This window comes from Rhinopithecus roxellana, chromosome 16, assembly GCF_007565055.1.
Source record: "Rhinopithecus roxellana isolate Shanxi Qingling chromosome 16, ASM756505v1, whole genome shotgun sequence".
Lineage (NCBI taxonomy): Eukaryota > Metazoa > Chordata > Mammalia > Primates > Cercopithecidae > Rhinopithecus > Rhinopithecus roxellana.
The window spans coordinates 20,143,603-20,167,280 of record NC_044564.1 but is presented as its reverse complement, the minus strand read 5'-3'; the positions used below and the strand labels follow the sequence as shown (position 1 = coordinate 20,167,280).

The following is a 23,678-nucleotide window of genomic DNA, read 5'->3' as shown; positions in this document are numbered from 1 at the left end:
TATAGCCTTCCAGCTAAAAAGGCCTTGATCCTATGACTGGAACAGCTTCTGTTACATGACCCAAACTTGATATGCCAGGTTTTACACCCTAGAAGGAGACCCTGGATGAAATCATCTCTGAGGACTAAAGCGCAAGAAAACAGTAGCCTGTTTTGATAACATGAACTGGAACAAGGTGACCACAGTTGTCAACAATAGAAAATTGTAGAAGGAAATAAAATAAATGTTTCTCAACAAGCATACAATTTTAGAGATATTTGACTAGAATATGGTACCTCTTTTAAGGGTATCAGAAGTCAACATTTTGTTGTAATGTGTTCAAATTCTTTAATAAGTTTGGAGGAGGTGTCACATTGTTGTGTTTAGTGTACTTAAAGCTTTGTTTTTTCTCTAGTAAAATTTCATTGCGGTTTCAAAGCTTGACCCAGCCCTTGTCAGGGCAAAACTGTGTTCTAGATTCTCTTCTTAGTAATCTGTAAAGATTTCCAGCAGCCTTAGTCAAGATCCAGCGTCGACCCTCGCTTCTCTGGCCTCCAGGCCTCCCTTGGTGTCTCCATTTTCCATGTCTCCTTCTCTCTCCCCTTCCTGACTCTTCTCAGCTTTGTCCTTCCTGAGGACACTATCACTGCTTCCTGTTATGCCCTCTCGTTGTCTGGATTGCTCCATGTTTTTTTGTTGTGGGATATGTTGGACCAAACGTTTGCTGTGTTGTTTGGTGTGTGTTTTGTGCGATCTCCATTATCCCTTATCTGAGAGGGTGAGAGGGAGTCTCACTCTATCGTCCAGGCTGGAGTACAGTGGTGTGATCTTGGCTCGCTGCAACCTGCAACCTCCACCTCCCGGGTTCAAGCAAATCTCCTGCCTCAGCCTCCCAAGTAGCTGGGACTACAGGCACCTGCCTCCACACCAGCTAATTTTTGTATTTTTAGTAGAGATGGGATTTCACCATATTGGCCAGGCTGGTCTCAAACTCCTGACCTTGTAATCTACCCGCCTCGGCCTCCCAAAGTGCTGGGATTACAGATGTGAGCCACTGTGCCCAGCCCCTTTATCTTCTTTTTCAAGAGATAAGTATTTCATTGAATACACGTTCTCCTCCCTGTTGATATAAGCAAGTCCGAGGCTGGAACCAAAGACAGCAGCAGAGAAAACAGAAGGACATAAACAAATTCCTATTGTTTTTCTTCTTCTAGGTTACTTCATTTGCGTTTTCTTTTAACTGATTCAGGTATGTGGGCAAAGACTATTCTGCTGCTCAGGAATTAATGGAAGATGAGATGAAGGAATATTACAGTAAGAATCCTAAGGTCATACCAGTCCAGGCTGTGAATGTTGGGCAGTTGCTGGCCGTAAATGCCGAGGAGGACGCCTGGTTACGAGCACAGGTCATCTCAACAGAAGAGAACAAAATAAAGGCAAGCACTGTTTACTTTGTCATAGCATTATGGATACAAATACCTTATTATTTTCCAAATGTAAATAGTTTTTACATTTTTCAAATTTAAATGTTGTATCCTATAACTATATGTAGTTTTCAGAGGAAGTTGAAAAGATAATATCTGTAAAAGGTTATCCCTGTCAACCTTTAAATTTGTGGTAGTCATATTATCTCAAGAGTTTTAATTAAGAAAAATAAATTCCCCATGGGAGTATTCATAACCCATTATCCAATCAGGGAAGGGTACTTCCTATTCCTAGGGGATGTATAATGAATACTGACCAGAACTCTGTGGGCCTCTTATCAAGGCCAGTACTTTGGAGTGAGGGAAGCCATACAGACCAAAGGAGACAATTCTTCTTCTCCCTATTCTGTAGCCAAGACACAGGTCCTTCTCCACAGCTGCTCCCGGCGTAGCCTTCTCCACCCTCTTGAAAAGGCCAGTGGGCCCGTTTGCCACTCTCTTCCATCAGCAGACTCTTCTGGGCTTGACTCCATTCGTGGATATCAGCCTCTGCCCTTTGCCTTTTCATACTGTCAATGCAGAGACCAAGAAGGACAGTTTCCCTGAGGGTAGTGTCTCAGGGCCTTGGAACACCCAAATAACATACAGAGAAATTATGTATTAGCTCCATGTGCTGTGTTGTCAGTTGTACTGGTGTATTTTTAATGTGTCACTTCTTTCTATCTGGGTGGAAGCTGTATGTCTATTTGGAATTTATCCTTTGAATCATGGGCCTGCTACTTGATAGAGAATTTGGAGGGAGAAAAAGTCTTTTCTTTCTCGAGTGTTAAGATGTCTCCCTTCCCTAAAGGAAAATGCTTTTTAAGACTTGGGTTCATTTCTGTCCTTCATGATGGGAAGGACACTGTGTAGAAGGGTGGCCCTTGTTCCCCACTTCTATAGTCCCTTGTATTTATACAGAGCACTCTTAGACTATGAGGGGAATGTATCTAAGATCTTTTGGTTTTCTCTAGATTTTGCAAGCAGGGAAATATGTTTCTATTTCTGCAGGCTCTGTTCCATAATACAAAACCTTATTCCGTGTGCCACTATCAGCTGCCAGCTGGTAATCCTATATGTGTCATTGAGTGCAAATGACCAGTCCCTGAACCCAGGCTTAAGTACATCAGTTACTGGCCACTGAACCCCCCGCTACAAGTGGGAGTTAGGAGGTCAGAAAGGGATACTGCTGTTTCTTAGCAGATTGCTCAATAGGAGAGGCCCTGACCCTCTCCAGAAGTAAGCTCACCCAACCACCCACCCACCCTTTCCCATCTGCAGAGGCATTTAGGAAATTTCCTAGCTGAATCTACAGAGGCACGAGTTCTGAGTAATTTGACTGACTTTAAAAATCTGAAAATTGGAAAATAGCTTGCCAGTTTCTTATGAACACTTACCATATGACCCCTAAGGCCCACAAGGTGTCTTGTACATACATGAGTGTTGTAGCATTATTAATAGCCCCAAACTGGACACAGCCCAAATGTTCACCAACAGGTGAATCATAAAAACAAATTGTAGTTTATTCATATAGTGGAACACTGTTCAACAATACAAAGGAATTAACTACAGATATAAACAGTTTCATGGACAAACCTCACAGATTTTGTGCTGAGCAAAAGAAGTCAGGCACAAGAGAGTAATGTGTATGATTTCGTGTAAATGATGTCTAAGAGCAGGTAAAATTCATCTACAGTGATAGAAATCAGATCAGTGGTTGCCTGGGACAGGAGATGGAGGGGGGCTAATTGCAAAGGGCAAGAGGAAACTTTTGGAGTGGTGTAAATGGTCTATATGTTGATTATTTTGATGATTATATGGATATATACATTGGTCAAAGCCCATCAAACTGTATTGTAAACGGGTAGCTTTTATTCAGTATAAATTATACTTAAAGTTTGACACCTGGAAGAAGCTAAGGACCACGATGATCACTGGGCCAATGGAGAACACAGGACTTGGACACTAGTCCTGAGTCTGCCTGTATCTGGGTGTGTGCCTTTGGTCAAGTCCCTCCATTCCTCTAGGTCTCTAGTTAATAGGAGATAACTATCCCTAAACGTTCCTAGATAAACTATTTCCTGGCCATTTCACTCCCCTGGCCCTTAGGAAGTTCAGCAAAAGCTAAGCTATTTTAAGGCACAGAGATTTCTTATGAAGAGAAGAATCATACGTAAATCCTAGTGACACATTAACAGTGGAACAATATTTACAATAAATATTGCAGATATTCCACAAGGATATCTCCCAGTCTAAAGTCTATAGGGCAGTCACTTTCTTCCCTCCCTCCCTCCTTCTACTTCGGGAATTCAAGCTCTCATGTCAGATAGAACTGAGTCTCAGCTCTGCCATTTCTAGCTGCGTGGCCTTGGGAAAGTTATTTAACTTCCCTGATTGCTTATCCGTAAAATCAGATACTCTCATCATGTTGTATCTGCCTGATACACTTTTTCACTTTTTCCTGGAGCCAAGAACAAAACATACAAGTCCTTGTTCTGAAGAAGCTTACATTCTAGTGAGAAAAGAGCAATGACAAGCATACAGTAAACACGCAAAACAATTTTAGTACAATGAAGGAAATAACCAAGGCACTATGATAGAAAATAACTCTGAAGCAAGAGATAGGCAGAGTGATGTGATCTCATTTAGATGCTTCAGAAATCATTCTAGGACTGTTGTTGGGAATGGATTGTAGGGCACAGAAGGAAAGTAATACTGGTTAGGTGGCTGTTGTAATAGCCAGCTACCTTGTAACCTGGATTAGTGAAGATGGTGGTAGTGGAAGAGATTCAGGATATATTTGGAGATAGAACTGACAGGACACTAACTTGTTGGAAGTGGATGGTAAGCAGAAGAGAAGATTCAAGATAGCTACTGGGTTTGGGGCTTGAGCAATTGGATATTGGTGCCATTTGTTGAAATTGGGACGTCAGAAAAACCATTGTGGAGAACAATTGAGAATTTCATAGGACCTGCTAGGTTTGAGAATAGCTATCAGATGTCACATGGATGAGTTTGGAGCTCAGGGAGCAGTTAGGACTGGAGATGTGTCAGGTTGGGAAGCATCGGCATATAGGTGCCGTGTGAAATCACAGGGCGAGGTGAGATCACCTAGAGAGGGAATACACGTAGAGAGGAGGAGGGGCCTGGGACCAGGTCCTGAAACCCTTCAGTATTTACATGGAGGCATAAGGGGAGCAGAGAAGCCTATAAAGATGGTCAAAGAAGAAAAACCAAGAGAGTGGTGTCACAGAAGCCAGAAAAAGAAAGCATCTCATGACGAAGGGAATGACCAGCCTCGTCATTGCTGCTGAGAATTACGGGCTGGATGCGAAGAATGAAAAGGGTAGCTTGGTATCTTGTGCAGCAGCAAGCTCTTGGGACAGCAGTGATTGTAGCAATCCAGGCCTGAACTTGTTCCCCACATCCCCATGAAGCTGACAAAGACGATTTCTCCCTTTATTTGGAGAAACCCCAGCTACTTAGCACCAGTCTTGCTTTGCTTGAATTGAACTTTGTCTGGTGGTAAGTACTGATTCCCTCCTTGCTTTCCCTGTCAGATCTTTGGTGAGTAGGAGAAACAGGAGATGTGGTCACCCGCTTAGGCTGGCGCCAGTTTGGCCTGACCCAGGCCCTTGTCCCAGGGCAGTCTGCTGGGTGATAGGTAGTGCTGGGAGACCTTTGGCCACTTGATGGTGCCAGAGAACCAGGAATGGACTGGGGCCTTATGCCAGGATTATGTGACTACTGACCCTGATCCCAGGACATTAGAGAGAGAGAGAGGCTACTGAGCCCTCACAGAGCAAAGGACACAGGGCAGGGTGTGGTGAGAGTCAACACTGGACAGTGCATGGACGAGTGTTTTATAAACTGCAGTTGCCATACAAACATGTATGATTAAAAACAACAAAAGAAGCTACAAACAGTTCAGAAACACTTTGAAGCTTTGGAGCAGTTATTCTTTAATCTGTTCTTGTGCTAAGAATATGTTCTGAATTTCCCAGGAGTCATGATTTCACATGCTATGTCCTATTGTCAGACCACGTTATCTCCGTTTTGGGCCTGGAAGAACAGAATCTCAGTTGTAGGTGGCAATAGCTATTAAAGGAAATGAGAGCTGTCTGACTCCTGAGGCCTATGAGAAGCAAAAACAGGTGCTAATTTGGGATTGGAGAAATAGACTTGTGCACTTAAATGGCCAGCTGCCTGACATGCAGCCCTGCCAGCGATCTAGGCCTAAGTCAGTGTTGAGTCAGATGTGGATTCTAAGAGATGATCTTTCTGATACAAGGTAGACAGGCCCCACAGGCCCACTTATCACATTATCACATGGCCAGGAAACGGAGTTAGTGGTGTCTTCTGCTTTTTTCCCTTAGATTCTCTGCTGGGGAGGGTTTTTGTTTCGTGTGTTTAGTACCATGATCTAGGTACTAAGAAGCTGGCCTGTGGACTTTATTTTCAGGGAAGCAGTGAAAGGAGCCTACTTCATGTTACTTGGTATTAAGGCCAAGACTTTGCCCTGGTTTTTGTTGTTGTTTTGTCTGCTTTGTTTCTTTTAATAACCATCATCTGCTTTAATTAGAGATGCATATTAGGTTTTCAACATTTTCCCTTAGATTCTTGGTTATTCTAAACCATAGCTTAATGTTTCTAGATTTTTATTTTTCTCAAAAAAAGGCTTTGTGTTTATATAATCCTTTTAAACTGAAGATTCTATAAATATTCTTAAAAATAATATCCAGGCTCTTAACAATCTGTGCTAATGGTGAGGAAAAGTTGTGCAGGTTTCTGCAAACACAGACCTCTGTTCAGCAGACTTAGGGCCTTTTGCTGAGCTGAAAGAAGGCCTAACCCAGCTTCACACCCTTGAAAAAAGTAGGTACACCTGTTTTCCAGTTTAGAATTCCATGCTGTTCAGCAGTGATACCATTGCTGTCATTGATGAAGCATCTCGGTCCCTGGAAGCACTGTAGCTGAGAGCAACCATCACAAATGCTGCTTTGGGGATTTAGAATCTGATAGATACCACAAGGATGATGCCTGCCATAGAAACAAACACTGCTGTCCAGGGAACAGGTGGAAATGTGTAACTCAAAAAAGAATAAGCTGATGCAGGCATTATAATGAAAGTACCGAAGGGAAGGGGAGCAGAGTTGGCAGAACCAGGTAGATAGGCTGCTGAGAGACTGGCAACAGCAAGGTGGTGGGGCTGAGCAGTCTTGTTCTTCCCTTTGAAGGGGTAGGGTGAGGTAGAAGACTGGGACCTGGAACCAGGAGCTCTGGTTTCCTTGGTCTCAGCTCCAGTCTTTCTCTTCTGTGGTAAGTCAGGGGCACCTCCCTAGCTTTTTCCAGGTGCCACTGTGCCACTCAGCTTGCTGATTATGGAATAAGACTGAGCCAATTAAGTGTATCAAATGGATTTGTTAAAGAGAGGATAAAGAACTAAACATTGTGTTTTTTTAATCATTAGGTATGCTATGTTGACTATGGTTTTAGTGAAAATGTTGAAAAAAACAAAGCATACAAATTAAACCCGAAGTTTTGTTCACTCTCATTTCAAGCTACAAAATGTAAGCTTGCAGGTAAGAGGAACTTTTTTAAAAATTCTCTCCATTTCAATAGGTTATTACCTATTTTTTTTTTTTAGGTATATTTGGATGGTTATATATTTGGATGGTTGAATCCTAAAATGGACTAAGTATCTCGTGTTATAATATGTTACTTCTTGAAAGGTTTAAATTCATGTCGAATGTGTTCTTTATAAGATACCATTATAAAATGTTATAATGTTTTTATATTTTATGTTATATATAAAAATGTATTATAATTTCTTATAAAAATGTCTTAGCCATCTTAAAGGGATTTTTCTTGTTCTAACTGCCCTAGTAACAATTGATGGAGGCCCTGTTTCATGACATTTGATCAGTTTCAATACGTTGTTCAGCGTGTTGTGAGGTGACTCTCAGCCCCTTTCCTGCTGAGATGGACTGTGGTGATGCTGTGAGGGTGTGACTGACGCACCCTCATATGCCTAAACATGAGTTTGATCACAGGTCACTTGCAGTTTCTGGCATAGTAGATGTATCATTGTTCTTTTCCTTCCTCCTAAAGGAAACAGAGGAATCCACATGTATGAGAGTGCCGTGTAGGGATAAACTTAAAGGACAGAGAACACATTGGTCATGTTCGTGATAAGGAAAGGCATTGAAATATGCACAATGCCAGGGGGACTTGAGCCAAATGCAGAAAATGATCATAATTATTTCATGAAAATGAGTACTCTGAAAAAATGCCTCCTCCTCAGTGGGATGAATTCTTATGTCACAGGAGCTGGGTTTGGCTCTTATCTGTCTGTGAGATAAACCTGAAGAAATTTTAAAAACTTGTTAACAACTTTTGGAAGTTGGTGTTGGAAAGAATGTATCAAGAGCATAGAACAGGATTTAGGGTGTTGAAATTAAATGTTTGAGAAAAGTTCAAAGTTCTATGTCTGGAGAACAGAACAAGAAAAAAAAACTCAGGAGGAGTCTGAATTTTAGCTTGTAGATTTAAAGTAGGAAAATATGGAAATAGGCATTATAGTACCATTGGGGAAAATATGAGCTAGTTTTAATTCATTTAATACATTAACTTAGAATTGTCATATATGTTATGTGGGACTACAGTTTTCTAAGAATTTAAAGAGTAGTTGGACTACAACAAAATTCACCTAATACCTGTGTTATGTTAAGCACTACCTAATCTCTCTTCGATAAATCAGAAGATTCTTTGGTGTCCTAAGGGTCAGTGAAAAAGAAATAACATGGTTGTCTCAATTTCCAATAAATGTTCATTTTATAAGAAAAATAATTGTATATATGTAGGAAGTGCATTACAAACATATGACTGGAAGACATGATTGATGGCTTCTCATATGTATTAGGTTTTTGGTTTTAAATATGTGTTCGTGTATAAAGTGAAGACTGTTTCTCCCAAGGTGGAAATTCTGATTGATTATCCATTTTTCTGCTTGTTTTAAGATTGCCTGCCTTAGTGTATCATTCAAAAGGGCATTTACATTATATTTTTTTAAAACCTAAGAGGTAAGATAAAGATTATAAGGCAAAGCTTTCATATAAAATTTAATAATTTTGCAGTAGGCTTATAATTTTAATAATGGTCAAAACAGACACAATCCATCTATTCATCTTTTAATGATTTTGCTAATTAAGTAGAAATTAAAAGATCCAATATTTTTCAGGCTTGGAAGTCCTGAGTGATGACCCTGATCTAGTGAAGGTGGTTGAGTCTTTAACTTGTGGAAAGATCTTTGCAGTGGAAATACTTGACAAAGCTGACATTCCACTTGTTGTTCTATACGATACCTCAGGAGAAGATGATATCAATATCAATGCCACCTGCTTGAAGGCTATATGTGACAAGTCACTAGAGGTTCACCTGCAGGTACCACTGTGATCACTGTTGTTGCTTGTTACACATTTTGTATGAGAGAAAAATCACCAGAATATTACACATTTTAGGCTTTGATAGAGACAGATTACATCTACATTGAGGGGGAAAAAGGAGGGAGTGGGGCTAGAAGGGAAAAAAATACCAAAATGTTCAGAGTAATTGTTTCTTAGGAACTGGATTTTTTATTTTCCATTTCCTACAAAGAGCATCTATTGATTTTATATGAGATTATTTTGTAAAGATAATAAGGAAAAATAACACAAAAGAAGGGAAAATTGGGTCCATGAAGATGTTTATTATTAGCTTTAACATTTTTTTAATGTGAAGAACATAAATGCCCCAAAAGAAGGAAGCCTTTAAATAAATTATAGAATATCTACTCAGGAGAATAGGATGAGATGTTTAAAATGGTCATTTTAAAGACTTCATAGAAACAATGGGAAACTTCTGTTTTAGTAAGTAGAACCACTGTGAATGTCTTTATTATGGTTTGACTAAAAATGGATAAATTTGAATATTAATTTTGATTATGGTTTTTTAAAATTACCCAAATTCATGTGGCCTCAGGACATGGGTTAGAAAGTAGGCTGATGAAGGATTTAATTTTGTGAGAGTTTATTTTCACTTCTCTTAATGTTGCAAAACATGGTTTATGTAATTCTTTTTCTAAATAAATGATAAGAAAATAAACCAACATTAAAGATAGTCTTGGCCTTTCAGACAATGGAGTGTGGGAGTGTATGCACAATGTCTATTTTGTGCTTGACATAAATGATATTAGACATTTCTTTTAAAAAGAAAAGAATCTAGATTAGTTTTGTACATTTAAGCTATAAATTGCATTTCATCTTACATATACTCTAACTTAAAGATTTTAAAATGCAGAGACTTGTAATGGGATGTTTAGGTAGACACCCTTTAGGTAGGTAAGAGCTGCATTCTGCTCTCAAGCATTCACGAGGTATCCTTTGTCTGTTATAGGTTGACGCCATGTACACAAATGTCAAAGTAACTAATATTTGCTCTGATGGGACACTCTACTGCCAGGTGCCTTGTAAGGGTCTGAACAAGCTCAACGACCTTCTACATAAGATAGAGGACTACTTCCATTGCAAGGTATAGCAGAACCTCTTCTACTTCTAAAATTAGCCCTAAAATTACAAACAAGGGTAATTTACTAAGTTGCGTAAGTATGAACAATTTCTTAGTAGTCCGAAATGGAATCTCTAGAATAGTAGGTAAAGAGCTCCAGACTTCAGAGTTTTAAAAGAAAAACACAACACTGGTTTCCTCATTGTAAAACGAAGATAGCAATAGTGTGTACCCTATAGGATTGTCCTGAGGACACTGTGCCTGTCATGTAGTAAGTGCTCAGCAATACAGTAGATGTGTTATTTATAACATGCAGTTGATGATGCCACAGTGCAGCTGCCTGTGACTGTCTGCTAGAGCCAGCTGACTCTTCTGCCTCAGGCAAGGAGAAACCTTGGAATTTAGGAGGATAATAAAACTTTCCTCCTCAATTCTGCCTTCATCTTCCTCCTCAGACATCACTCCTTGAGCTCTTTATGGACCTGAGAACGTGCCACCTGATAAATGTGGTTCTGCAGTCCAAATTGTATTAATAAGCTCCATATCCTTTAATTATAGTATTTTTTTCTGAATCAAGCTCTGCAGAGGTTTTATTGTGCTTTAAGTTTCTAAAATGGTTTCCTTACCTCCATTAGGACATTATGGTCATATTTCAGAATATGCTGTGCTTTCCAAATCACTAAACCCTACTGCCACTTCTGCCCTTACCCCCTCGTCCCTGGAAGTGAACCCTTCCCTCTGACCCACAAAGCACATCAGGCCCCTCAGGGCATTCATGTTCAGTTTGCATGTTAGCTATCTGGGTACTTATTTGCCTTTCTAGAGTGTATGCTTCTTGAGGGCGTAGACTGTACCTTACCAATTTTCTGTATCCCTTACACTACCGAATCTAGTGTCTTATGTAGATTAGGCACGCCAAAATATGCACTGAATCAGTTTAAACCCGCGTTCAAAGTACAGTCTGGAACTGAGACATTCCTATAGCTTTATCTTGTTCTGTGTTACAGAGGTTTAATTTTAAGTCTATCTTTGAAAAATCTGAAACCCCCAGCTTAGCTGACTCCAGTGACTCATTTGTATGGATGTTGTCCTTGTAACCTATGGTGGTGAAAAGGACTCGATATTTCCTACTGCACTCGTAACCTAAGTGAGACATTGCCTTTGGGGAGAGTAGAAACACACACCCTGAACAGAAAGAGACCATGGGCAGATACCCCCAACTTCAAACTACAGCGGAAGAGGAAGATGAGGAGACTTCATCTTTACAGCTGTGATTTGTTGGTATTTAACTGGCACTGACATACATATTCGTATTGATAACATTTCTTTGTTTTTAGAATTTGTTTAGAAAAATGTTTTCTTTAGAAAACATTTAATTTAGAAAACTGTTATCTTTGCATCTAAATGTGAAGAGATGAAAAGAATAGGCCTACAGACAGCTCGTGCACCCTCCTCACTTTTCATCCATGCTGCTCTCCTTTTTGTCAGATTCAACACCTCTCTTCATGTGTAACTGATGGAGCCAGTACCTAAGTGAATCATAATGATATTAGGCTAATGTTTTTAGAAATGTTAACAATGCTGATATATGAGCTATGTGCATGTAGGGAGAGTAAACTACTGATGTCAACAAATGTATGAGTAACAAGACAAAAGTTTTATAACCCTGTGTATTTGCTGCATCCATTGCAGTGTGCTTCCTGCAGGGGAAGGGCTCACAGGAAGTCTGATAACATGTCGGTTAAGTCTGCCAGTGCCACAGCAATCTGTTTTTCTAATGGTGTAGCAATATGCTCTTTGCTAAGAGTAATAAGAGTATCATGCATTTCTGTTTTGTAGCACATGACCTCCGAGTGCTTTGTTTCATTACCCTTCTGTGGGAAAATCTGCCTCTTCCATTGCAAAGGAAAATGGTTACGAGTAGAGGTAAAAATCAGTCACTTGGCTTTTTAATCTTAACTTATTGTGAAATATTTGAAATATACACATAGGTTTTTTAAAAAATGGAATAAATACTCACAGACTTATCACCAGTTTATGAAATAAAACATGACCAGTATGGTTGAAGTTTCCTGGTCGAAGTTATGGTCGAAGAAAGTTTACATCTCCTTTCTTCTGCCTCCACCCCAGTTTCATTTGTTTTTTCTCATTCTTACTGGTTTGTATTCTTACTGTATTTGTACTTGTAGATACACACTTTTACTGTGTATTTTTATATATAAATAGTGGAAATATATTAATGAATATGTGTATGGAATATAAAGGTAAATGAATAAATATAACTAAATGAATAAATATTTTCAAACTTTATGTAAGTAGTAAGAGGTATTGGTCATGCTTTTTCATTCATTATGTTTGTGAGATTCATTCATGTTGATGTGTGCAGCTCTAGTTCATCTATTTTTACTGCTGTATGATTCAACACTATGAATATGCCAACGTTATCACTCCATCTTCCTGATGATGGATATTTAGATTGTTCCTAATTTTTTGAACCTTCCTGTCCGTGTCTTCCAGGGTACATACATAGGAATGGAGTTTCTAGGTATTGGGAATGCATATCTTCAGTTTTACTAGATCTTGCTTAATTGCTGTCCAAAGTTGCCCTTCCATTGAGAGTATATCCCTTTAAGAGCTATGGCTTCATGGGGCAGTGTCAGATCCTCCCTCCCTCCTGCCTGGATTAAGGCCATGTCTCCTGCTCAGGACTATTTTGGCTTTAATGTTCACATACTCTTCTATGTCTAGTCACTAACAATTGTCTTATTTTCTTGCAAGCTCAGTTATGAACTTGAATTTTGTTATGGTTTATCCTGTGTTTCTGTATGTTTTTAAAAAATGCAGATTTTGGATTTTTGTGGTTGCTTTCCCTCCCTCTGTCTTTCTTCATCTAGTTTGAGGTGGCACACACCTGTAATACCAGCATTTTGGGAGGCCAAGGCGGGAGGATGACTTGATGTCAGGAGTTTGAGACCAGCCTGGGCACAATAGTGAGATACCATCTCTACAAAACCAAAGAGAAAAAAAAAAAAAAAAGAAAAAACTAAAAAATAAGAAAAAACATTGGCTTGATTTTTTTTTTCTTTTTTTCCTTTGATACAGAGGTTCTTAACCTAGATGCAAGGACCTCAACTTTCAGGGGGTCCCTCAACCCTCCTGGAATTGTATGCAAATTGTTTGTGTGCTTGTATTATATATTTTGGGGGAAAAGTATGCATAATTTTATAAGATTCTCAAATCAACCCCCAAAAGGTAAGAATCATTGCTTTATTGAATTTTTTAAATGCTACGCAGCAACATATTGATAACTTAATTGATTTTTTTCATTATTTAAATAAAACTTGGTCATGTCTACTTTAATGAGAGTAGCAGTTTTGAAGTAATTATTGCTATTAATGTGAATGTATGTCAGAAGACTGAAATCTCGGGTCATATGACCAAGGGATATGTGCCTAGGGATAAGCTTCAGAAACATGACTCGTTGAAAAGATCATGGCATTCTTCAGATCTTAAAGTTCTGTGTAATTTAGTTTAAAATATATAAGTGTATGCATACCAACTTTTTAAACTTTTTATTTTGAAATAATTTTCCTTTTTTACAAGTTGCAAAAATAGCACAAAGAGGTCTCATTGGCTTTTTACCTTCTGCAAATGTTAACATCTATATAACCATTGCACAATTTTCAAAGCCAGGAAATTGATATTAATACAAAACCATTAGTTAATCCATAGAGCATACATTTCCCAAATTGTCCCACAAAGTCCTTTTTCTGCTCCAGCATCCAATCTGGATCCCACATTGTCTTTAGTTGTCATGCCTTCTTAGTATACTCCAGTCTGGCTAGTATACTCCAGCCTTTCTTTGCTGTTCCTGACTTCTTGAAGAATAGCATTATGTTGTAAAGTATCTCACAATTTGAGTATCTTCATGTTTAAATTTTGGTTATGCATTTTTGGTAAAAAGAAGCCTTCTTGGTGTATGTCCAAATACTTTAGATAAATATCTAGTATTATTTTTGTTACTATCAAATTGTATATTGTCTACCTTCAAGGTATTCAAAAGGTTTGAGTACTCATTCTCTTAGTGATGTATGGAAAGTCAGGGAAGGAAAAATAATTAGTGAAAAGCAGATCCTATGTTTAATCATGTATTTATTCTTGATAGTTATACAAATAATTGCAAAGGTAATTATTGTTTTGACCCCAAAACAATAGTTTTTCCTTTATATTGTAATATTTTGGAGAACAGACTGTATCTTTTAATCAGCAGTATATAATAATGTATCAAATCATTTTATAATAAATCATGTCCTAGAATTGGAGAAATAATAAATATTACTATACTTATTTTACAGTTTGTTATCAGTTTGCTGATTATTACTGATTAACTAGGTGTTGAAAGCAATTCTACTCTAAAACAGTATTTAGTAGGCTGGGTGCAGTGGCTCACACCTGTAATCCCAGCACTTTGGGAGGCCAAGGTGGGTGGACCTTTTGAGGTCAGGAGTTTGAGACCAGCCTGGCCAACATGGTGAAACTGCATCTCTACTAAAAAATACAAAAAAATTAGCTGGGTGTGGTGGTGGGCACCTGTAATCCCAGCTACTCAGGAGGCGGAGGCAGGAGAATCCCTTGAACCCGGGAGTCAGAGGTTGCAATGAGCCGAGATTGCAGCACTGCACTCCAGCCTGGACGACAGAACAAAACTCCATCCCAAAATAATAATAATAATAATATAATAATAATAAGTAAATACATTTTAAATTAAGGGAAAATTTTAACATTGTTAGTCTATTGCTTTTAATATGCAATTCAGGATTGTACAAAATATAATTGCACAGAAGCATTTTTGTCTTTTGAATATGCTAATAAATTAGCCAACACTTATCTCATTTCAGATCACAAACGTTCACAGCAGCCGAGCTCTTGATGTTCAGTTCCTGGACTCTGGCACTGTGACATCTGTGAAAGTGTCAGAGCTCAGGGAAATTCCACCTCGGTTCCTACAAGAAATGATTGCAATACCACCTCAGGTACTATGTTACCAGCCTGGGAGATTTGCTGGAACAGATTTGGATGTGTTCATAATCTTATTGTAAGATGCCTTCTCAGTTTTGATCTCATTAATTTTTAAGAAAATTGGAAATTGTCCAAATGTAGTTGTCTACTAGTTTTCAGAAGTAAAACGTGGCTGACTTAGACAAGACCAGTCATATTTACAGACTGTTGTTTGAGAAATGTTTGTTTTCAAGAACATCTAGTCATTAAGCTGTGTTGTCCAGTTACAGGTTCCATTTTGATAATTAGATGCCAGTACTGACTTATATACAGTTCCAGAATATTGTGTATAAATGTTTATTTTTAGAGTTTTTAGTTTAGGTAACCATTTTCTGTGGAAATCTGGTTAGACATAATCATTTTCTCAGTGACTTCCCCACCATACATTTTAATTAAAAGATTAACTTCAGTCAATCCTTTCTTTATTCGTGAACGTTCAGATGATAAGGATTTTGAATATTTTGAATTTTTTAGAACTACTCACTACCTTTAAGAGAAGTAGAGGGTTTTGTGCACAAATTAATATCTTTTAAAAAATAAAACTATTCAGTATTCTACAACTTCAAGATGCCTATTTACTAATATTTTCAAGAAGACATCTTCTGCCATCAAACTCAGTGAATAAAACATTGTCCATAATTAGCATGGCTTTTGATATGTCTCTCCCTCCCATCACCATTGCTTTTTCTAGCCGTGACTATTACAGAGAAGCTTTTTTCAAAATCATTTTTACTGTCCATTGCTCAGCCATAGTTCTGGAAATTGATAGACCTTTAAGTGCTACTCTGACTTAATAATACCTCTTGTTGGAACAGCCAGGCAGGGCCAGCCTTACCTGGAAAAGATCCCCTGGGGTGGAGGGCAGTTGGGAATCTGTCCCATCACTGCGACTGTCTTGAAGTCCGCAACAGTACCACCTGTATGCTATGGCATTAGCAATTACTAAAGTTTTTTTTCATAACCTTATCTAGGTTTATTATTTGAGAAATATGAAGACTATTGGTTGGGAGAACCTTAAAAACCAGCTAGCCCAAGCCTCTGGCTCACAGCATCTCTCCAAGAGTCTAAATCAGAGTACCAGACCAATGGACTGTCAGCCAAAGCCAACCCTTAAATACGGAGTTTTGGCTCTTGGCTCTTACAGGATTTTAAAAATGTGAATTGGTTGCCAGCATTTTAAAATTAGAAAATTTCACACAAAAAATCCTGCTTCTAGCTTCTCTCTTGACAAATTGGAAAATCGGACTCTGCTGAGCACTGTTCTTGTGGGGCAGTGCTCCTAAGGAGCTTGGGGCCTTCTCCTCTGCTGGCCCCATTGGGCCTGCCTCACTCCCTCGTTGCCTGCCCAGCCCCTGCAGATATTCAAGTGTGCTGTCTCTGCTCTGAGTGACCCCCTCTCCAACAAGAAAGGTACCACATCCAGCCAGCAGAGCGACGGACTTAGAGCTCCTGAGGGAGGAAAGCAGGAAGACAGGAAGGGCTCAGAGAGGAAAAGGAATCCTGGAACTGAGTTTCATCCCCTTCACAAAATTGCTTCCATTGATTCAAGGGTTTGCTTGAAGCTGAAGGAAATCCCTGAGTTCACTTTTTAGCCTCTGCTGTAGCCATTCTACAGATGCTTGTATAATGACAGTAGGAGCTAAAAAACACTGGGGAAAATGAGGCTTTTAGAGACCTGTGGATTTCAGTTTTTCTCACCCTCCTTAATTCTCATTACAGCTTCCTTCAAAGGGCAAACAAATGTGCCTGGTATCCACGAGGTACTCAGGAAGTGCTGAATGAAGCAGCAGGAGTCAGATTTCCTCCAAATGGCAGTTTTTTTTTGTTTTTTTTTTTTTTAAGTTGAGGTAGAGGGTAGACCTTGATAAAAGTTCCAACCCTGTCTTTGCAACTTTGGTATCTTATGCAGTCTTTCTGAGTCCATTTCCCCATCTGTGAAATGGGGCTGCAACACCTGTCATGCAGAAGTATTGTATGGTGGGAAGTATATGGAGTGCTGGGGGTAAGCCCTGGCTCATAAAGGAGTAAAGACAATAGTAGTTACATAAATAGAGTTGGGAACATAGCAGATGCTCAAACCAGGAACTGTAATTATTATTAGCTGTTGTTGCTTGCTGTCTATCTTGGTAGCATTTGATTTGTAGGAAAATAATACTAACATTACTCATAACTAGATATTTTAACATGGTGTATTTACTTTTCCGTCATATTTTCTTTTCAGGCCATTAAGTGCTGTTTAGCAGATCTTCCACAATCTATTGGCATGTGGACACCAGATGCAGTGCTTTGGTTAAGAGATTCTGTTTTGAATTGCTCGGACTGTAGCATTAAGGTTAGTTATCTTATTGGGCCTGATACATTTAGAAAGGGAGCCGGCAGCTGTCAGGGCTCATTTAGATTTTGTGAAGGAATTTTATCTCACTGTAAAATGGATGCTTCCACATCCAACACATTTTTTATATTCAGGAAATTGGCTACAAGTGTAGCTGTAAGATATTTTATGGTTTAATTCTTTTTTATTTAAGAAGTCATCCTATGTCTCCAGTATTATTTTTAAACTCTTCTTATAGTTTTTCCCATTATTAATGTAGAAGAGATGGTTCTTCATTTCTATTTTGCTTCATGGTAAGGAATTAAGTCCCCAACAGAGGGACCACAGATCTCTTGATGAATGTTTCTAAAGATCATTTAAATAAGTCCTCTATTTCTTTTTTATTCATAAAGTAGCATAGATTATAAACAAATCATTTGTTTATAGTTGTGGTTTTTAGCCTCTTTTTCCTAAAGTTTATTTAATCTGCTGTACTTATTTCACTAGCTCTTGTTTTTTTTTCTGTACTTTTGTATCTTTAAATCAAAAACATTGCTCCTATATCCAAGAATACAAATTTAAGAAGATAATTTTTCCCTGTTAACTAATGAAGATTGTATGACTGTTTTATATAAACATTTAAAATGAAATGTCCTTGAAAAATATCTTCATGAAGACCTCTAAATTATTCTAGCTAGCACTGATTGTTCTGTCTTTGTATTCCTCTGGGGTTTATAATGTACAATTACATGCTTAATTATATACTATTTCATATTCTTCAATTGTCACATGATAACACTGTTTTCTCAGCTACTCTTTAAGCTCCTAAAGCCAGAATATTGGATGGTTACTCAATAAAAATACTTTTTGTTACTTTTTAAAACTGTACTTCTGTATTATAAATATCAAAATGAATTCGCAGTCAGTATTTGATTAGTACTTCAGAGGATGAATGTAATAGAGGCATCTTGTTGGAAAAAAGAAAAAACATTTTAAGTAAATTACTGTAGATGGATTGCCTTGTTATCTCCCACTCTTCAGGCCTGTGTACCTGCCTTTCATTTCTAGCCCTATTTGGTAAAAGATAGATGTGGCTGGAAGTATCTTATTTTTATCATTACTAAGATAAACCAGAGTTGCTGATGAGAATAACCAACAGTCACCTAGCTCCTTGCGACATACAGCAGTACAATCCTAATTATTAATATATGGTATTTCCATACAAACACACCTCTGGCCGAAAGAGCAAAGTTGGTTAGGTAGTCAGAAGGTCTCCCGGACAAAAAGTGTAAAACTGATTTTGACCCGTTCTGTGGAACTTGCTTCCTCTTTTTCTCCCCAGGTCTGTCTCCTCCCATGTAATGGAGATGGGGAAGGGTGTAAGAACATATACTAGGACCAGACAAGGAATTTGATAGAGGGGTGCTTACAGATGTGGTGGATGCCAGAGCTTTTTCCTTCCCTTCCCAGTCTTGAGGACACACCAGCCTTAAGCAGAACACTTATGAATCATTTTGCCATCATTGTGATTGTTTTTTATTATTGATGCTGGGTGATGAGTACGTGGGGGTTCGTCATACTTATAATTTATACTTTAAGTGTTTTGAAATGTCATTAAACTATTTTAATCATGATATGTAGAATCCCTTCCTCTCAATGATAATGACCTGTAGCAGGTTATAAAGTTTTCTCAGACTTTTTAAAGATTAGTAAATCTTTTATTTCCATAAGGCTGCACTGTTTCCTAGACTATTTTGACTTCAGAGCCCATTCATTGCCAAGCTGTGATCATTTATCTTTCCTTAAATAAAATGGATTTTAGCAAGGTTTTTGGCAAAATACTGTGTTTTAATGATTACGGTTACTATAACTGCCTCTCAAAATTTAATGTGAACTTGTATTTCTTATGTTGTTTTTTGTGTTTTCCAAAGGTTACAAAAGTAGATGAAACCAGAGGGATCGCACATGTTTATTTATTTACCCCTAAGAACTTCCCTGATCCTCATCGCAGTATTAATCGCCAGATTACAAATGCAGACTTGTGGAAGCATCAGAAGGATGTGTTTTTGAGTGCCGTATCCAGTGGAGCTGGCTCTCCCGACAGCAAAAATGGCAACATGCCCGTGTCGGGCAACACTGGAGAGAATTTCAGAAAGAACCTAAAAGATGTCATCAAAAAGTCCATGGTGGACCACACGAGCTCTTTCTCCACGGAGGAATTGCCACCGCCTGTCCACTTATCAAAGCCAGGGGAACACATGGATGTGTACGTGCCTGTAGCCTGTCACCCAGGCTATTTTGTCATCCAGCCTTGGCAGGAGATACATAAGTTGGAAGTTCTGATGGAAGAGATGATTCTATATTACAGTGTGTCTGAAGAGCGCCACATAGCAGTGGAGAAAGACCAAGTGTATGCTGCAAAAGTGGAAAATAAGTAGGTTCTTGGACAAAGCATTTTATTCTACTCCTAAGAAAAATGTGTAAAATGATGCCAGAGTCTTAATCTAGGCAGGGGGACTTTGAACTGTACTAATGGGAATTTTGAATGTGAAACAAACCCAGTAATTTTCGCGATTTTCTAGTATTTAAAATGATGTCATTTGTCAAAAAATCTATTGGCCATATTACTGTTAAAACCTAATTATATATCTAAAATGAATGTTTAAATGTTTTTTCTGTTTTTCTATTAGAAAAATATTTTTATTCAGAAAATAGGTTTTTTTCATTTAATGACTTTTTATTTTAAAAATGAAAATATTGTGGAAAATTTTTAAAATATAAAAAAGCATAAGAAATTAAAATCAACCACCCACACATAACACTTGTTAAACTACTTATGTATTTCCTCTAATTTTATATGTGCATATTTATATAGTTGGTATATTATTAGTATATATAATTTTGTACCTGCTTTTTTCACCTGACATTATGTTGTAAACATTTTTCCATGTGATAAAATTTCTTCAGGAAACTTTATAATGGCTATTTTAATCATGATATGCGGAATTCCTTTCTCCCAATGAAATCATAATTTACTTACCATTCTATTTTGTTATGTAAGGTTTTTTCCTTATATTTTTCACTATTATAAATAATAGTGAATATAAATATTTGCATTTCTGATTATTTATTTATGGGATAGATTCCTAGAAGAAAAATCACTTGTTGGAAGATGGCAAGACTCTTGATTTATGTTGTCAGCTGTATCCTGGCATCTGTGCCATCTTTCATAAGGAGCAACAATGCTTATTTCACTACTCTTTGACCTTGGGGTTTTGAGAACATATTTTCTCTTACATTTCTTTAGCACTTCAGTCTTTTTTCTAATATTTTCACATTTGGGTCCACACCCCTGCTCCCCAAAGCCCTGCAGGATGTGCTGGTTTCCTCCAAGTGAAGCCCAGACACCCCATTCTCCACTCTCCACTCTCCACTCAGGCCATGAAGCCCTGGGAAATGGCACAATGCCCATCCTGTTCCTTTGCCAGCTTGCTTAGGAGAAATGAACAAGCTTATTTGTTGATGCTGAACACAAAGAACAGTCACCCCTCCCCAACACACACACACCCACCCCAAAACTCAGTTTAAAAGGTCAAACTGCTTTTTTTTATATGAAATGTTTTAATTCTTTAAGATAGCAAACATAGGCGTGTATAAAGTTTTGTCATTTTCATGGAAGATGAAAACTAATTTTTAACTCTCAAAGTGAAGTGTATAATAGCTCTCATTTTGAAAAACATACCACTTGTATGTCATAAGCTTTTCTTCTTTCAAAAACCATTTCTACTGTTGTGTTATTTATGACCACAAACATAAATAGGTTTAATTCAGTTTGTATAGGTTTGCCTCAATCAGAACTCGTTGTAAGATAATGACAGTTAAAAACCAAACTAATGTTCATCATTTTCTGGGGGTGCAGATTAATGATGATTACAGGTAAGGAGATCCTCCTTGGAGGAAAGGGGTTGGGTAGGAAGGAGAACACATCAACTGGAGACCTACAGTATGGGCCCTCACAGTCCCCACTCTGCCCTCCATGTCTTTGAACCATTCTGCCCCAGGACGCTTGGACTTTAGTTAATTTGCCCCAGATAATCCAGGGATGTTTTGTATATAAAAACAGATAATCTGATTTTTTAAAAACTTCATGAACTGAGTCAGTATAAAATGTTTAGAGCTTCTGTTTTTCTTAAGACTCAGGACTATTTACTAAACCTTGTTCCCAACTATGGTAAGTTAAGACTTAGGAATTTTAGATACATATTTTTATTACAGTGGTTTCCAAATCTATCTCAGCATAAGAACAACTTGGAAAACCTATTAAAAATGCAGATTATTCTTCCTTACCCCAGGCATTCTGAATCAGAATCTCTGCAGATGGAGCTCCAGAATCTGTTTTTAACAAATTTCAGGTGATGCCGGTACTGAACTTTAGTAAACTAGTCAAAACTGAAGTCTTCACTTAAGCTATTAGTTTTGAAAGTTGAAAACTAAATAGAAATACAACACATCAGTCTTCTGGTGACTCTCTCTTCACTGCTCTATACCACTTATTTGTAGACTAAAAACACAGACCACCACCAATTTGCCCTGTACAATATTAAGATGATGCTATTGGTGGAAACTAAGTGCTTTTACCCCCTTTTGTGCTTACACAAATTAGCAACCTATACCAAAAGTGTTTCCACATGTGAAAATTTCTCTTCAGTTTGATCTCAAGTTCTTATTTATAGTAGCTTGTCTTCATTTTAATAATAATGATGATAACTACCATTTGCCGAGTGCCTATTATTAGCCAAGTAATGTCCCAGGCACTTTCCATATATTATTTCTGTAAGTGAATTTACATTAAATATTAAACATGAGATGATCGAGGCCCAGAGCTTAAATAAAGAGCCAAGGTGACACAACTAGAAAATGGCCCAGATGGGACTCTAATTCAGGTCTGTTTGGCCCCCAAAACTCATGTACATATTATGTATCCTTTCTGTGTCCCAATTGTCGCTGGGACTCATGGAGTATTGCTTGCTGCACTTTGAGCCTGTCTGAAAATTTCTGGAGTTCCCTCAGAAGCCCCCAGTCACAGTGTTGAAAGCTGACCTTTTTGTTTTGGGGTTTCTCTGTAGTTCATCCTATAGCAGCTGCATGGGTTTCCTATACTAGGGGTTTACGCGCTGGAGAAAAAGTCCATTCCAGCCAACCCCAGTCCAGAAGTGTGTTGTGGTACAGGGCTTGCTGTTCTGGTGGGCTTCTGAAGGCTTATGGTTAGTAAACCTGTTCCAGAGAATGACTGACCATGCCACCTCAACTAAAGGCCAATTTACGCCATTTAGCAGCAGAGACCACCTCCATAGACACTTTCTTTTAGCTGTTGTGAACAATCTTCCTTTCCTTCATGTAGTAATACTTTTTAATCATGTATTTGAGACTATAGGACTTTAAAATGATCTTTCATATATTAACCTTGAAGTCTAGGGTTTTTCTCATTTTAATGATGTTGATGTAGGTAGGACTTTAAAATGATCTTTCATATGTTAACGTTGAAGTCTGGGTTTTTCTCATTTTAATGATGTTGATGTAGTTTCAGCAGGGTTAAGTAGATTCCTGTGGCTTTCCTTCTGGTGCCTTGAGCTCCAGATCTGAAGCCATACTCCACTTCCCTCCTACCTTTTCCAGGTTCTTTATTTTAGGTGGTGGGTTGAATCCTGTGTTTAGTTCTTTTTTTAATGTCCTTACTTGTCATAATTAAAATTGCAAACTTCTTTTGTCCAAAACTTACTTGATTTGTCCCCAGCCTGCCTTCCTAGTCTGAATTCTCTTCCATTCTTCCATGCATTCCACACTCTAACTATACTGGAAGGTTTGCTCTGCTCCAAAACACCATGCCCTCTCCAGTCCTCTGTGCTTTTCTTCTCAAGCGTTTCTTCATCCCCAGCTGGTCCTGCTTGCCTCTCTCTTTCCATCTTCCAAGCATGTACCATATCCAAACATGTGGCCACCTTCTGTCCACCCTCCTTCAGTGGACGCTGTCTGGCTTTGTCCTGGTCACCCTCCGTGGCGTTAGTTTCATTCTACTTAGTGATGGTTGGCAGTTTATGTGTCTGTTTCCTTCACTAACTCCGTGAGGCCCGTAAAAGTCTCTTGAATGAGCAAATGCTATCAAATAAGACAGTGGCAAAGCAGAGAATAGTAAGCTTTGGAAAAAGGAGCAGGAAATGCTTTTAAAACTTTTTTGACAATATAGTTTTACATTTTGATAAATATAATTTGCATTAATTTTTCTTTTTATAAAATATTTCTTGCCCTTAAAGCAGGTATTGAGT

General features: G+C 38.2%; 1 protein-coding gene across 1 annotated transcript in view; it reads left to right on the top strand.

The window, feature by feature from the left end:
• TDRD7 (tudor domain containing 7) overlaps positions 1-23,678 on the top strand; it is an 81,402-nt gene that overhangs the window by 49,948 nt on the left and 7,776 nt on the right. Inside the window, exons 8-15 of the mRNA XM_010357650.2 lie at positions 1,229-1,415; positions 6,913-7,024; positions 8,683-8,885; positions 9,876-10,010; positions 11,826-11,912; positions 14,885-15,019; positions 17,266-17,376; positions 19,287-19,789. Coding sequence (XP_010355952.1) covers positions 1,229-1,415; positions 6,913-7,024; positions 8,683-8,885; positions 9,876-10,010; positions 11,826-11,912; positions 14,885-15,019; positions 17,266-17,376; positions 19,287-19,789 — 1,473 coding nt within the window. The remainder of the gene's footprint in view (positions 1-1,228; positions 1,416-6,912; positions 7,025-8,682; positions 8,886-9,875; positions 10,011-11,825; positions 11,913-14,884; positions 15,020-17,265; positions 17,377-19,286; positions 19,790-23,678) is intronic.